General features: G+C 40.3%; 1 protein-coding gene across 1 annotated transcript in view; it reads left to right on the forward strand.

The window, feature by feature from the left end:
- Positions 1-16,457, forward strand: part of CYTH3 (cytohesin 3) — a 934,108-nt gene that overhangs the window by 514,667 nt on the left and 402,984 nt on the right. Inside the window, exon 5 of the mRNA XM_044089667.1 lies at positions 12,672-12,790. Within this exon, the coding sequence (XP_043945602.1) occupies positions 12,672-12,790 (119 nt within the window). The remainder of the gene's footprint in view (positions 1-12,671; positions 12,791-16,457) is intronic.

A 16,457-nucleotide genomic window follows, 5' to 3' on the forward strand; every position in this document is an offset into this window, starting at 1 on the left:
CGGGCCTCAGCTGAAAATGGACCTGTGTCCAGTCAGACTTTCCTGGTAAACAAATGTAAAATAAAATAAATAAAAATAAACTTCCCTCCAATCTAAAGCCATTTGACATTCAGACATTTTAATTTGTGCAGAAGTTACTCACAGACTGGCAGTTTTACTGAGCTGTAAACCTGACCTTCGCTTTTGAAAAAAAACAAATTCCCAGACTTTGTCAATAGCTCAAAGTGTAGAGAGGATTATTTATTTATTATATATTTATTTATTTTTGGAAAACATCTTTAAAACTGTTAAATTTATTACACACCCAGAAACACAGAAACGTTATTGTGATTATGTAAACCACAGACTGCTGCAAGAAATTAAAGTCACATTAGCACTCTATGCTTATCTCCGAACAGATGAATCATACCTGTCAATTCCAAAAGAAGTAAAGTAGCTTAATAAGAAGTTTATTTGCAAGGTTACATGGCAGTTTATATTGGAAATAAGCAGAAATATTAAAAAGGCTCTGTTTTTCATAATTATGCCGAAAAGTCTTCCAAGGTAAATACAACTTCTGATTTAGTATGGAACCATACCTCTCAACCTTAGAGCAAGAAATGTGGACAAAGCGAAAAATAAAAGTGGGACACAGGCCCAAAAATAGTTATGCATCACAGACACCATTGAAACAACTGTAGCTGCAATTATACATCACTTATAATCTTTCTATCCCATCATTGTCAGTTAAACATTATATGGCTCATTCAGTCCTGCCTCCTTTTGCATCAAAGAAAACCATGCTTTAAAATGACAAATGCATTAAAAATAATAAATAAAACACATTGCATCAACATCCTGCAACTTCCTACCTGCAAGCAACCACAGAGCTTTCACTGAAACTAGGGTTGCTTGTTTCCCCAGAATGACAGCTCTCCTTAATTAAGTCTAATGGTATACAATCTACCAGTGTCTGGACTACCTGAAATAAATTAAATGATGGCCTGTAAATTGAAAGTGCACTTTGTTTAATTAAACTATATTTCTAAGCCCACTTACTATATTTTTTCAGTAACATCCCAATATCCATTTCCAGGTCACTTTACAAAACATTGGCAGTGGTAGACTTGGCATCCTTCAGAACTCCACAGGCCCACGCTAATACATTGTCCATTAAATGTAAATATCCATCCACTGTAAATGGCAAGAAGCTATGTCTGAAAAAATCTACTTTGGCATGTGTACCCAAGTATCAGGTTTTGAAACAAAGAAGTATTCTTCACAGTCCATAAGTCTCTGTATTTAATAATCATCTACTGTTGCAGCACTCCCAACACATAAGCACACACATACACACTAAAACCCCCAACATTTAAAAAATTACATTGTGCCCACTTGATTTGCCAGTATTGATGATCGGCCAAAGATATGCTTACTGTTGTCCAATCTACTACTGCTTAGCACCCACCAATGACAAAACAGTACTGGGTGCTTTTTTGTTTGTCTGAAAAAACAAACTTTATAAGCTACAGTCCCACATTAGTCAATCCACTACTGACCCATTAACCCTAGGCTGTTGTCTCATTCTTACTCCCTGGAACTGCATTACCTTGGATGACTACTTTTATTTCCAAAGCAAAAGACACAAATTGGAAGATGAGGCAGAAATCCAGACATTCTTTGAAAATCCATACAGTTAAGAGGTATGAGTTCATGTTCAATACAACACTCTCCCTGTCAGGAAAGCCGCAATTTAATGAAAGTGTACTCTTAATGTATGATATATTTGTGAGCTAACTTGTTTGTGTTCAGTAGTAGACTGATCATTGTTAGCCTCTTTGTGCATGCGTCTCTCTGTCATGCACACATATACACACACACACTCTTCTACTTTCACGCACACAATTCTGCTTTCATGCATGCACTCACTCACTCTGTACTTGCCTATTATCACAGGTAATTGTTGCCCTTTCAAAGGCAACAGCGGCAAATCCATACATGAGTCCCTCTTCAGCGACAACACACACACACACACACACACACACACACACACACACACACACTGATTGTTCGGTGCAAAATAATGGCGTAAACACACTGACCCCTTTTTGGCTCAAAAACAAAACTTGAAGGGTGCTTTGGTGCATGCGCACACCGACATTAGGGTTACAGGTCACGGGAGCAAAAAACACAAAACAAAAAAAGTGTTTTGGGGCATGCGTACATCGATGTTGCAGTTAGAGGTTGAGGGCCGCATGGAAGAGCTCTGAGGGCCGCAGGTTGGACACGTCTAGTTTAAATAAAGAAACACTGTTGGAATTACCCTTTGTATTGTTACAATGTTCATAAGTTTTTTTTTTGTTTTTTTTTTAAAAAAACGCTTGGTCTTACCCATGTAAAACATGTCACAAGAGATGGATTGACTTAAACAACTGCTTTTGTGTTACAATCAGATCTGCCAGGACAACCTATACTTATGTAATCATTTTTAACAGAAGTGTTTCTAGTATCTTAAATGTAGCAGCATTGTTGATACATTGCATTTATTCACCTTAAACTCTTTAAACTGTTGAAAGGTCAGTTCCCTCTGCTTTCTCCTATTAACCTGGTGAACTTGGGCATTCTGAGGCAGTGTAGTAACTGCCTCATGTACACAGACAACCCTCTCCTCTTACCTCCCAACACTCAGACTTGAGAGAGATGCACTTATATATCCAGACTGGAAGACATGCACTCTCCAGCCAAAACCAGAATAGCTGGTCAAGAGGAGAAAGGGCGGCACAGTGGTGCAGCGGTATTGTTGTCACCACAGCAAGAGGTTCTCTTCTCCGATTCTTTGGCTGGGGGCTCCTCTGTGTGGTGTGCATGTTGCTCCTTCTGTGTGTTCGCTCTCTTCTTCCGGTTCGCCTCCTCCATCCCAAATTCATGCATCTGCAGCATTCTCACATCTCCCGAATAACAGGCTCTCTGTGGAAAGTGGACTTTAGTTCAACAAATGATAAAAAAAGTAAACACCTGCAACATACCACATGGAACACATAGCCCTCCAAAACACCCACCATCACAGCTCTCGCATAAAAACACAAACCACACACCAACCTTCGCAGAGGTTCTCAATAGAAATCTACCCAAACAGCAGAGACCTCCAAATCAGAAACGCACTTGACCACCACTAGCTCACCTACGCAATGTCCCCTCAACCTAAGCCCATAAGGCAAAACAGCTTGCCCAGTACACTAATCATAGGTGACTCAATAGTGAGGCACATTGATGTCCCACTCACTAGGTTGAATAAGGAGAAGGTAACAGTCATCTGTCTGTCGGGTGCCAGGATCTGACACACAACACATGCACTCAGGTCACTCCATAACAAATGCAAGTATGACTCTGTCATTGTCCATGTGGGTGTGAATGACCTGAGACACACACCTTGGACTACATGAAAAGAGACATGGAGGAGCTCTCGGATTATGTGGCCCAGGTGGGTATGACCCTAGCCTTGAGCAGCATCTTACCGTCGCCCGGAATGATACCACAGTACAAGCAAAAAATGATGGACTTCAACAATTGGCTAAGTTTCTGGTAACATTCTAAGGGTATCCAGTATCTGTCTGCTTGAGATGACATGATTGACAGACCTTGATGCTTTGCCAGAGATGGCCTGCACTTGTCACCCCTAGGTACTCAGATACTGGCTAAGGCTCTTGCCACCCCTGTAGTGCCTTTTATAGGCGGTGTTCCAAAGACCAAATTACCACCGTAACAGCTATAAATAAATGCAATCTGAGGGTCATGCTGCTCAATGCCAGAAGTCCAAATCTCAAGATGCACTCTCTCGAAGCACTCCTCAAAATAGAGAACATCGACGTTTGTGCTGTAACGGAGACCTGGTTTAAAGCAGCAAAAAGCAACCCTGCACTACCAGTCTGTAACTCATTGCACACCTTTTGGCCCCAGAACATGGACCAAGGCTCTAAAGGTGGTGGTGTCTTCATATTCATAAAGCGTATGCACACCTCCAGACTAGTAGCCCAGCGTAACGCATCAGAGATGCTTCAGGTACAGATGTCCCACTCACCAGGCTGAACAAGGAGAAAATTTCAGTCATCTGTCTGTCGGGTGGCAGGATCCGCCACATAACGAATGCACTCAAGTCACTCCACAACAAGTACAAATATGACTATGTCATTGTCCATGTTGGAGTGAATGACTTGAGATGTACCTCCCTGGCCTACATGAAAAGAGACATGGAAGAGCTCTCTGATCATGTGGCCCAGGCAGGTATGACCCTAGCCCTGAGTAGCATCCTGCCTTCGCCCAGAATGATACCACAGTATAAGGACAAAATGATTGATTTCAATTGGCTAAGCTTCTGGCTCATTCAAAAAGGATCCAGTATCTGTCTGCCTGGGACGACATGATCGACAGACCACAGTGCTTTGCCAGAGATGGTCTGCACCTTTCGCCCATGGGATTCAGGTTACTGGCTAAGGCTCTTGCCGTCCCTATAGTGCCTTTTTTAGGCAAAGTTCAGAGGACAAAAACAGCACCGTAACGGGTACAAGTATGCAAATTCTGAAGGTAATGCTGTTCAATGCTAGAAGTCTAAACCTCAAAATGTATTCTCTCGAGGCACTCCTAAAAATGGAGAACATCGATATCTGTGCAGTAACTGAGACCTGGTTCAAGGCTCCAGAGAGCACCCCTGCAATACCAGACTACAACTCTTACCACAATTTTCGGCCACCAAACCAGGCCCGAAACACTAAAGGTGGAGGAGTGTCCATATTCACCAAGAATATTCACACCACCAGGCTAGTTGCCCAACACAATGCATCTGAAATTCTCCAGGTGCAAATAACACTAGGTAAGACTGCAATCCAAATTGTAGTTTGATACAGATCCCCCACCATGCCCCAAGATTCTCACTACACCTTTCTAAACATACTGGAAAATATTAAGATGCAACCAAACAACCTAATACTGGATGAGTTCAACTACCTGCCATTAACTGGGAGAACTAGTCGTGTACCAATACGTTTGCCCAACGGTTCTTGGAATTCATAAATTCCAAAGCCCTGGATCAACTAATGCATAGTCCCACCAGGAGCTCCAATATCCTAGGCCTGGTCATTACCAACATGGGAAATCGATGCTCCACAACTATGGTCGCCCCCTTGTTGGTCAGGTCTGACCATAAGCTAATCACCCGTAGCATCCTCATCCCACCTCCACCCCCCAGTAAGGAGACCTCCATAAAAAACTTCTCCAAAGCCAACTTCATGCTACTCAAGTCAGAAGTGACAAACTTCATGGCACCCACGCAGACGGGAACTGAAAGTTCGACTGCTGAATCCTACACTAAGGCACTGTATGAGCACATCCACTCATACATGAATCGTGCCATCTCAAATAGAACCAAGAGCTGTCCTCCAAAAAAAGGAAGCCAATCTGGTGGTCCCCTGCCATAAACAAACTTTACAACAAAAGAAAGACACTGTTGCAGAAAAGAGGAAAATCCCAGGATGCAAAAAACTCTCTTACCAGCCTCAGTAAGAAGCTGAGATCCCTCATAAAATCCTCCAAAGCTAGTTATGAAAATAAAATTGCCAAAGATTCCAAAGACAACTACAAGGCATTCTATAACTATGTCAATAATCTAAATGGCAATGCTCAGATCTGCTCTGAGCTGCAACAGAATGGCATTAAATATACTGATCCCAAGGATATTGCCAATATCGTGGTAGATCAATTCAGTGCCAACTTCATCCCCCTCTCACCCCCTAAACGGCCCATCTCAATACCGGAAGATTGCCATATTCCGGTAATAACAACCATGCAGGTAAAAAAAACACTCTCCAAAGCTAAGAATACAGCATCCATGGGACCAGATGACATCCCGGGCTGTGTATTACATGAACTACAAAATGAACTGGCATCTCACCTAAGTGTCTTGTTTAATCATAGCTTCACCTCAGGCTTCGTGCTCACTGAGTGGCGCACAGCTACAGTTGTCCCACTCCACAAGAGGGATCCACCTTGGATCCCGGGAACTACCGCCCCATCAGAGCCTGATCTGCAAGGCCATGTAACGTATTAACATGGAACTTATAAACAGAGACACTGGCAACCTTCAAACACTGGACCCCACCCAGTTTGGGTTCATGAAGGGCCGATCTTGTCTCCTGAACCTGATTAACTTCTTCGAATCAGTCTCCAGAGACGTAGACGAGGGTAAGGTGGTCCACACAGCCTATCTGGACCTCGCCAAGGCCTTTGACACCATCCCCCACTCTGGAATCATAGATAGACTTACTAAGCTGGATATTAATCCCTACGTCACTCGATGGATTGCTAACTGGCTTAATGACAGAATCCACACTGTAAAAGTAGCCAACTCCAAATCCAACTCCAGACAAGTGGAGTACTTCGGGGTTCAGTCCTGGGACCACTCTTGTTTGGCATCTACTTCTCTGAAGTACAGGCCAACACTAGGGACTCTGGATAACAGATGACTGCAAACTGGGGGCCATTATTTTGTCCCCAAATGATGTGGATACTCTACAAAAGGGCCTTACAGAAACAGATGCTTGGTGCTAGAGCCATGGGCTCACGCTCAATGCCAAGAAATGTATAGTTATCCCCTTTGGGGAAAAAACATGTACTTGTGAATTACCACATAGGTGGCAGTACACTAAACACCGAAAGTTTGATAAGAGACTTAGGGACACAGGTGGACAGTGGTCTCACCTTCGATAAACACATCGCCATAACAGTCAGGAAATCCTTCTATATGGCACACCTCATCACTAAGGGCTTTTCATCCAGAAGAAAGTAGGTCATTGTCCCACTGTACTCAGCCCTCATTAGACCCATTACAGAATACAATGCCCCATTTGGTATGTACCTCTCAAGACATCTGCAACAACTGGAAAGGCCACAGAAATACCTCACTAAAAGAATCACAGGCCTAAAGCAGATGCCCTACGCTGACCGCCTTAAAAAAACTCCAGCTATACTCTGTGACATATCGTTTATTCAGAGACGATCTCTGCTTAACATGCAAGGCCATGTCAAACCCAGAGCTGCTGGACAAGCTATACTTAAAGAAATCCCAATCCCTCAGAGCCACACACTCCAGGGATCTAAACCATGTCATCACAATAAACAAAACATGCTGAAGGTATATGTTCCTGACCCAGAGACTCCCCAAACTCTGGAATAGACTGCCCATATATGTCAAGCAGAGCGCCTCTTTGGCCCTCTTCAAAAGGACCCTTGACGATTGGATGGGAGAAAGGAAATTCACTGTGGGGATCACGTCAGTCGCCCTGCTAGACAGGGGTCCAGGGAAGTAAATAGTGTGGGAAGAAATAGCCAGGGAATTGTTATGGCTAGGCTTGTATAGGCCCTAGGGCTGATAGCCTAGTACCAACCTATGAACTAACAGTGGGTAAGACGGCGATTCAGGTCGTAGTCTGCTATAGGTCCCCAACCACATCCCAAGAGTCTCACACCACGTTCCTAAGGACCCTGGAAAGTATTAGGGTCCAACCCAACACACTCGTACTGGGTGACTTCAACTACCTCTCCATTAACTGGGAAAACTACTCATGCACCAATACACTTGCTCAACGCTTCCTGGAATTCATTAATTCCAATGTGCTGGATACCCCACTAGAGGAAGCAACATCCTTGACTTGGTTATTACTAACATGGGCAACCGTTGTTTAACACCAATAATCAATTCCTCCCTGGTTAGATCCGACCACAAACTAATTACCATGGAAATCCACATCTCACCAACACTACCAGCAAAGGTAACCACCATGAAAAACTTCTCCAAAGCTGACTTTGGGCTCCTAAAAACAGAGGTGGCTAACTTCACGGCACCCATGCAAATGGAAAATAGGTGCATGATTGCTGAATCATACACCAATGCACTGTACGAGCACGTACATAAATGCATGGAACTAGCCATACCCAACAGAACCAAGACACTCTCATCCAAAAAAAGGAAGCCAATCTGGTGGTCCCCTGCCATCAACAAACTCTACAACAGAATGAAGAAACTTGCAGAAAAAGGTGAAGTCCCAAGACTGGGAAAACTCCCTTATTAGCTGCAACAAAAAATTGAGATCCCTCATCAAAACCTTTAAAGCTAGCAATGAAGGCAGAATTACGGCAGACACTAAAAACAACCACAAAGCCTTCTACAGTTGTATCAAAACTTTCCATGGCAATACCCAGATTTGCTTTGAGTTATTGGACAATGGTACCTCCTATACTGAGCCAACAGATATTGCCAACATACTGGCCGACAGATTCAGTGCCAACTTTACCCCTCACCCCCCCAAAGGACCAGTCACAATACCAGAAGAATGCCAAGCACCCAGCATTAGTGCAGCACAGGTTAAAGCTGCATTGTCCAAGGCCAAGAATACAGCTTCCATGAGACCAGACAATATCCCTGGCTGTGTTGTACATGAACTACAAAGTGAAATGACACCACACCTGTGTGCCATGTTCAGTCACAGCATCACCCCAGGCTTTGTCCGTACAGAATGGTGCACTGCTACAGTCATCCCTCTCCATAAAGGGGGAGCAATTACAAACAGAGAATTATCGCCTCATTAACCTGACAAGTCTGATATGTAAGGCTATGGCGCACATCAACATGGACCTAATTAACAAGGATGTAGAAAATCTCCAAACTCTGGATCCCACGCAATTTGGTTTTGTGAAGGCTAGATCATGCCTGCACAACGTGGTTGACTTCTTTGAGTCAGTCACCAGAGCTGTGGATGAGGGCAAGGCAGTTCATACAGCCTACCTTGATCTGGCCAAGGCCTTTGATACCATTCCCCACTCAGGAATTATTGATAGACTCACCAAACTAGGCATCAACCCTTATATCACTCGGTGGGTTGCAAATTGGCTCACAGATGGGACTCACAGTGTAAAAGTAACAGACTCCAAGTCAGACTGCCCAACAGTTACTAGTGGAGTCCCACAGGGATTGGTCCTTGGTCCTCTCCTGTTAGGCATCTACTTCTCAGAGGTCCAGGCCAACACAAAGAGACTCTGGCTGACCAAGTCTGTTGACAATTGAAAGCTGGGAGCCATTATTAGCTCCCCAAGTGATGTAGACATGCTACAGAAAGGCCTCACTGAGACCAACAACTGGTGTCGAAACCATGGCCTTAAGCTTAGTGCCAAAAAATGCATCATCATTCCCTTTGGGGAAAACTCAGTTCCCACTAATTACCACATTGATGGTAGCCCACTGAGCACTGAAGGAGTTATAAGAGATCTGGGGACACAGGTTGACAGCAACCTCTCCTTTGACCAACACATTGCCACTGTGGTCAGAAAGTCCTTCTATGTGGCATATCTCATTGCCAAGGGTTTTGCATTCAGGAAGAACGAGGTTATCATCTCTCTCTACCCTTTTCTCATTAGACCAATCATCAAATATAATGCCCCATTTGGCATATACCTCACTAAACACCTGCAACAGCTGGAAAGACCACAAAAATACCTCACAAAGAGGATCTTGGGCCTTAAACACTTGCCCTACATGGACAGACTAAAAAAACTCCAGCTTTTCTCAGTCTCGTATTGTCTATTAAGAGGCGATCTCTACTTGACTTACAAAGCCATGTCTAACCCAGCCCTGTTAGAAATGTTAACACCTAAAGAAATTCCAATCCCTCTGCACCACATGCTCCAGGGACCTCAACCTCATTACCACAATCAACAGAACATGCTGGAGGGACAGGTTCATAACCCAGAGATTGCCCATGCGTTGGAATAGACTTCCCATACATGTCAAGCAGAGCACCTCACTGGCCCTTTTCAAGAGAAATCTTGATGAGTGGATGGGAAATAGAAAGTTCACCCCGGGGATCACTCTAGTGGCTCTACTTGATAGAGGCACTGGGAACTAACGGCGGCATGATGCCAGGGCACTTCTATGGGCTAGGCTTGAAAAGACTCCAGGGTCGTTGGCCTAGTACACACCTGTGAACCTATAATATTGACACCTCTCTTAAAAACAATTTTGGGTTTGAAACCCAATCAGTTAAGGTGGTGTTCAGAAAAACTATTAGCCCAGTTTTTGTTTAAAATGTTGCTAATAGCAACTTCCTCTTTGGTAAAGGTACAAGTAAATGCTTGTTTAATATAATCATTTGATACGATTTTCTTCTTCAGAGAAGAAAACTTTGCTCAGTAAAGTGGGCACGTGCAATGTTTTTCTAACTATCCATGTTTTCTTTTCAGCTTTATTAATAACATCAGACAGGTACCCTCTGACCAAAAACATTTCTTTCAGTTTGTCCGTCATTAAAGTAAACAAACCATCATCTGACACAATTCTAGAGAGACGGATTGCAACACAAAAGCAGTTTAAGTCAATGCGTCTCTTGTGATGTATTTTACATGGGTAAGACTGAGCGTTCTTTAAAAAAAAATATTTATGAACATTGCAACAACAATGTTGGAGGGTAATTCCAACAGTGCTTTATTTAAGCATTCCTTATTGTGCAACAATTTCAACATGTTTGTCTTCTTTGTATTGGAAAAGGTGGACAATTCGGAAAGAGCAGGGCCTTGGAAAGAGTGGCTAAGTAAACGAGAATTAATTTGTGAGCTTATGTTAAATGTGCTCACCCTTCCAGATATTAATGTTTGTTTCAATTTTTCCAGTACTAAAATACAAAAGCCAGTTTGTTTGTCAGTGCAATTGACTTTTAAATAATAGACAGATGTTAACTGTTTTTTCATTTAACCTTTTGAGCCGACACTTATTTACTGCATGTTAATTGTTTCTGAAATGTTACTGAATGTTTTTTTAGATAAGCAATTACAGATGTATATAAGTAATTAATATAATTCATGAGCAGTTTTAATACATTTTGGAGTTAAGGATGAAAGCTCAACTGCGTGTGATTTTATGCAGTTATTAAACTTTTTACATTTTGCTGTGTTGTGGTTTTGATGTTCCTGAGGTACCAGCGGATTGTCTTAGAGGTGTATAGAGTATTTTTTTCTTGTGTATTTTAGTTTTATTTGTATTTTTTAATTTGTTTTAGTTTGATAGTTTCTTTTTTGGAATTACTGTTTGCCCAATTTTGTTTTTAGTGGCTTTCTTTTTTCACACTGTAGTGTTTGCAGAGTCACGTTTTTCTGTTTATATTAAAAACAAAAAATACAAAATAAAGTTTAATCTTAGCATAGAATTTCATGGCAAATCCCCAGTGCCCGTGTGCAAAACATGGAGTGTCTTGGCTTATAGCCTTTAAGGAGGCTGTAAGCTGAAGCAGTAGGAGTCTTGTCTAGGCACACTGTGGGTTTGTCAGTAAATCATGTGAATGTGCAACATGTATTCAGTGTTTTTGTGTAAGTTTTCTTAAAGTCTGTAAAAATTTAGTTTCATTGATAGGACAAGAATTTCATTTTCTGTCTAGTGCCTTACAAATAACTAGCTGAAAAATCATATATGCACATTAAAAAGTGTTTCTGTTTAAAGACAGATTTTCTTCTTTGGAGAATGATGCAGTGGTTGGGTGATAGCTTGACATGTTGTCAGCCAGTGGCATTGGGTAAACTGCTGAAAATTGAAAGAATGGAAATGTCTCATATTTTTAAAGATCACTGTTCAGCTACGATGGACATATTAGTAGTCTTTCTTTGTAATGTAGCTCCTTGCATCACAGTTCACATTTGTGCCACCTCTGAACATCCACATTGGCCAGTAGGATTCCGTCACTGGGAAAGGCAGGCTTTAGACAGTATGGATGAATAGTCTGAGTTAGAGAAATGTGAAGATGGAGTGAACTAAAGTGTAAAAGGGGCACCTGTCACTTTTTATTTATTTATTTTATCTTATTGATTCATTATTTTATAAGTACATACATACATGTATACCTTTGTTAACCTGGTAAGTATGCTTGTCCAAAGACCCTTTCAGGCATGACCCAGGCCACAAGCCAAAGTCTAGGTCATTAAGTTTCTGTATGTAGTAAACAGGAACGAGTGCAGAAAACCAATGTGTTAAGACACACAAATGTGGTACATGAATGAGTAGTGACATTGAAGTAGAACGCCTTCATACTAGGCATTGAGCAAACAAATTGTACACATAGCATGAAGTGATCAAATATAAAATGCATTTAAATGCAATACTTGTATAGCAAGATATTTTCAAAGTAATGACATGTCAGGTTTGATTCCGCAGTACAGGCTAGTCAGGCTGTCAAGTATAGATAAGAAAGTGGAAGGAAGCTGGCTAGGAGTAGAAAGTATTACATATGAAGAGTGCAGGCAGAGTGAAAGGTGAAGTTAACAGAGGAGAAGATGCTGTAAAGTGCACATGCAGGATGATCTGTGACTGGTGCATTTATCCAGGGTTGTGTCAAAGCAGTGATTTTGACATGAACTTCTGAAGTGCTTTTGAAAGGATTTTTAAATGCCAGTAGGAATGTGAACTGGGAAAATAAAAATTCCGTTTCATGTAGAAGCAATTTTAAAATAAATAAAACTATTTCTAAGTTGTCCTACAGTAATTGTAAACCCTTGCAGTGAGTAAATTAACGTATTTGAGGAACAGCTTGTGTGTTTTGTGAAGAATGAAAATAAAGTTTCACAAAGCTGACCTTTCTCATTGCTTCCTCTTCTTTTTTAACAAGGGCATCCAGTTTCTCATAGAAAATGACCTCCTTCAGAACACAGCAGAAGACATTGCCCAGTTTCTTTATAAAGGCGAGGGACTTAATAAAACTGTAATAGGTGACTATTTGGGTGAAAGGTAGGTAAGAAAGTTCACATTTTTGAATTAAAAGCTCATTAGCATTTGATCATGATATCTTTCATAGTGTCCCTTTAACAGTATAATTCATAAAAAAATATTGTGTATTTCTGTTAAGTTTTCAGAAATTGCATAGGATTTTAGATGCATATCTAGTCCTGCATTAGTGGAGAATATTTGTTCTATAATGTGTGCTTGTTCTCTTTTTTATATAACTTCGTAATGAAACATATTGTAAATGTGCACATTACTTTGTCTGTCCTCTTTGATGTACCTTTAGCATACAGAGTAAAAATAGTTTTATCTGATAGTAACTGGACAGTTAAGTGACCACATTCAAGCTTGGAAGGTGCAAAGGGGAAACTATGCTTATTGCACAGATACATTATTCTGATGATGCTTGCACTTCCAAAGTTCAGTTAGTGCCTTTCGTAACTTAGTTGAAAATGTAAATGATTGACAGGATTTGCTGACTTTGGGACACTCATTTGAATCAGTTTTACAAAATGTGCATTATGCAAAAACTTTTTTCTCAAAAGCTTTTGTTGCTTAGAACATCACTCACTGCAGGACTGAAAAGGCACTGAATGTGTGGAGGCATAAAAGAAGGTTGAAACCAAGAACGAAAACCTATTAAATCAGCATCCATACTTTGCAGGAAATAAAAAAAATGACTGCTTGCATGGTTGTATTCATGTTTTGACACCAGACATGTTTTCACAAGAGGAAAGTCTTTTGATTGACTAACGTAGATGTAAATTGTCAAAATCCTTGCTGAAATCCATACATTTTATGGTCATCATACGTAGGGTTGACAGGAAAGTATGAGATAAAGGTAAATGAAAAAAAGATGCGTTAGAAAAGTGATAAAGAGATAGTAACTTGAGTGTTCTGACTGTTATAGTAGGAATTTTGATTTGTTTGGCTCCCATGTGAGTGCACTGATCAGCTGTTTTTCAGGTTAATCAAACTGAAATAGAAGTCCTTCAATGGGCCTTTCCCTTTTCCAAATATTCATCTTTAGTTTTGGGAATGGGGGAATATCCATTTTTTTCCATTTAACAGAGTATGTGTGAGCAGGATGTAAATTTGAGAGCAGCAGATGCACAGATGGAAGTTATTCCTTTTTGAAATACCTCCATTTCTGTTGATTTCACACATTACAGCTGTCCTGTAATTTTATAAGCACCAAATATGTTGTTATGTTTGCTTTTATGAGGATTTGCTTGACATTTAAAGTCTTCTCCATGTGCAGTCTGTTGGCTCCACCTTTTCATCCTTAGCAGTAATGAAATGCAGCAGGGGGATGGGATTGACTCTGTGTAATGCATGCATGCACAGTCTAGTCAGTAGGACTGAAAGTTCCACATTCTTCAGCTAGGCCTTTGAGGAGACAAGGGAACTCATCTGATTGTGCAATTTGATGAATGTTTTTTTAATTTCATTTCAGTATTTGAAATAAAATTGTTTTCTTTTATTTATGGTAGATATTCATAGATTAGTACTAGGCTAACTGCCCTTGTAAGCCATTGTAAGCCTAGCCAAATACCCCTTGCAAGAATCGAACCCTGCACCTTATGTAAGGTAAACACCTTAACCGTTATGCTAACCTTCTACCAACATCATTGTCATATTTTTATAAAATGCTCAAGTTTACATTTTGGTAATGGAAGTTTTGTTTTTACCATGAAAGATTTTGCACTTGAGTTAATTTTGTCAAAGAGTAGCCCTAAATATTTGCTTATTTCTTAACATATCACTCCTCTTTGGTTTTATGTTCTTAGTATGTGTTACTTGATTATATTATGTGGTAATCTTCGTTTCCTACTTTTTCCTTGCTGTGCCCATTATTATAGGATGGAACGATTATTATCCACAGTTGTCAGTTACTGAGTATTTTTTTTACATATAGCCATAATTGTTCTATGAGCTATATGTGTGCTTTCTGAAATGGTCTATATTACTACAACGAACGCTTAAATGTTCGAATCTGTAAAGGTCAACCTTTACAGATCGAACACCTAAACGTTCAAAATTGTAAAAAAAGTAAATTAAAAAAATACGAGGAAAGGGTTTAAGCAGGAGGCAAGCCCCCCTGCACCCCCCACACCCCCGCTAATTGAATATACCAACTCCAGGATCGCACTACAGTGACCTACAGTAAGGAAATGGGAAATTTCCCATCCCCTACACTGTAGCGCGATCTTGGAGTTGGTATATTAAAGTTGGGGGGTGTGGGGGGTGCAGGCCCCCTGCTTAAACCCTTTAGTTTTTTTTTTTGAGTTGTGCATTTTTTTTTTAATTTTTCTAAAAATTCGTCCGCTTAACTGTTCAGTCTCTAAAGGTCGACCTTTAGAGATTCGAACATTTAAGCGGTTGTGCATCTAATATAGACCCTTCTGAAAGCTTTAATTTTCAGGGAACATTTACTCTGAAAGATGTAAACCTCATCTGAATTTTTATGCATATTTGTAGTGTTTATGGCAACAAGATATCTTAAAACTAAGGAAAAAAAAAACCTTTCAACAGAAAATTATTTCCTGGTGAAGTACAGAATGACTTTGATGATAAAAGTATTTTAGTCATTTCTGTAGCCAGAGGGAAACTTGGCCATGAAAAAAAATGTTAGCGATCTGTCTCAGTTCTAAATGAAATTTTAGGTAAATATCGAGTAATTGAGAGAAGGCCTAAGGATATTTGTGCTTCTTCCTTGGGATTTGATTAGCAGACATTTCACAAAATAATGCTTGAAAGCTTATTTTTTAGTAAGGCTGCATGACTTCAGTAATTAAAAAGCTGATATATGCCAGTCTTCAGCCCGTGTGTAAGGGGAAATAGTTCTGAAGCTGAATTTTCAAATAAGTCAATGATATTGATTTAACTCCTCATATGTCAGCTTTAGTTCTTTATTAAAATAATACCTGAAGGAGCACCACTGTTTTTTTTCATGTGGTGCATTTTATTGCATCTTAAATCATTGTACATGCAAATCTGTAATAGCCGTGTTGTTGACATCTCAGTAGGTTAGATGTTGCTTTGTCACAGATGTTATAACTGCATCCTCAGAGTGTGCAGTTCAGTGACTAGGGGAAAGGAGAATTTCATTTTTTTTTTTTTTAAGTTTTCTGTCTTCTTTGCATTTCTATGATCTCAGAGGTAATATATGTACAGAACCCCAACATTACATTACATTATTATTTGTACATGTATGACAGTTACATGTACAGGAAACTTCATAACTGTGAACAAGTTGATAATTATCGAAATTATGGCTGAAAGAGCCCACATGGATCAACTGTAATACCTGATCAACAAACAGTAAAGAAAAATGTTAAATTCTTCAGAATTGTAAACGTGTTGACAGATCTAAAAAGAGTGAGTTATAGTTCAGTCCGATTCCTCTGATCTGGATAACGTTAGCATGAAGGCAGCAAAAGATGGAAATAAATCACTGTAGGATATTTCAAATCATCTGATAAATAGACATTGTAATGGTGTTTCCATGTTTGTGTTTGAATAGATTCATAAATCTCATGCAAGGCTGTCATGGAATCTGTATCCACAGAAAATGGTTTGCAGACAGGATTACCAAACAAAAAGCCTTAACTGTTTTTAAGCATATGTAGGTTGCTAACTTGTCTTTAAGTCCAGTTGATAATTTGTTACA

This window comes from Protopterus annectens, chromosome 12.part0 (assembly GCF_019279795.1).
Source record: "Protopterus annectens isolate FY-2018-M chromosome 12.part0, PAN1.0, whole genome shotgun sequence".
NCBI lineage: Eukaryota > Metazoa > Chordata > Ceratodontiformes > Protopteridae > Protopterus > Protopterus annectens.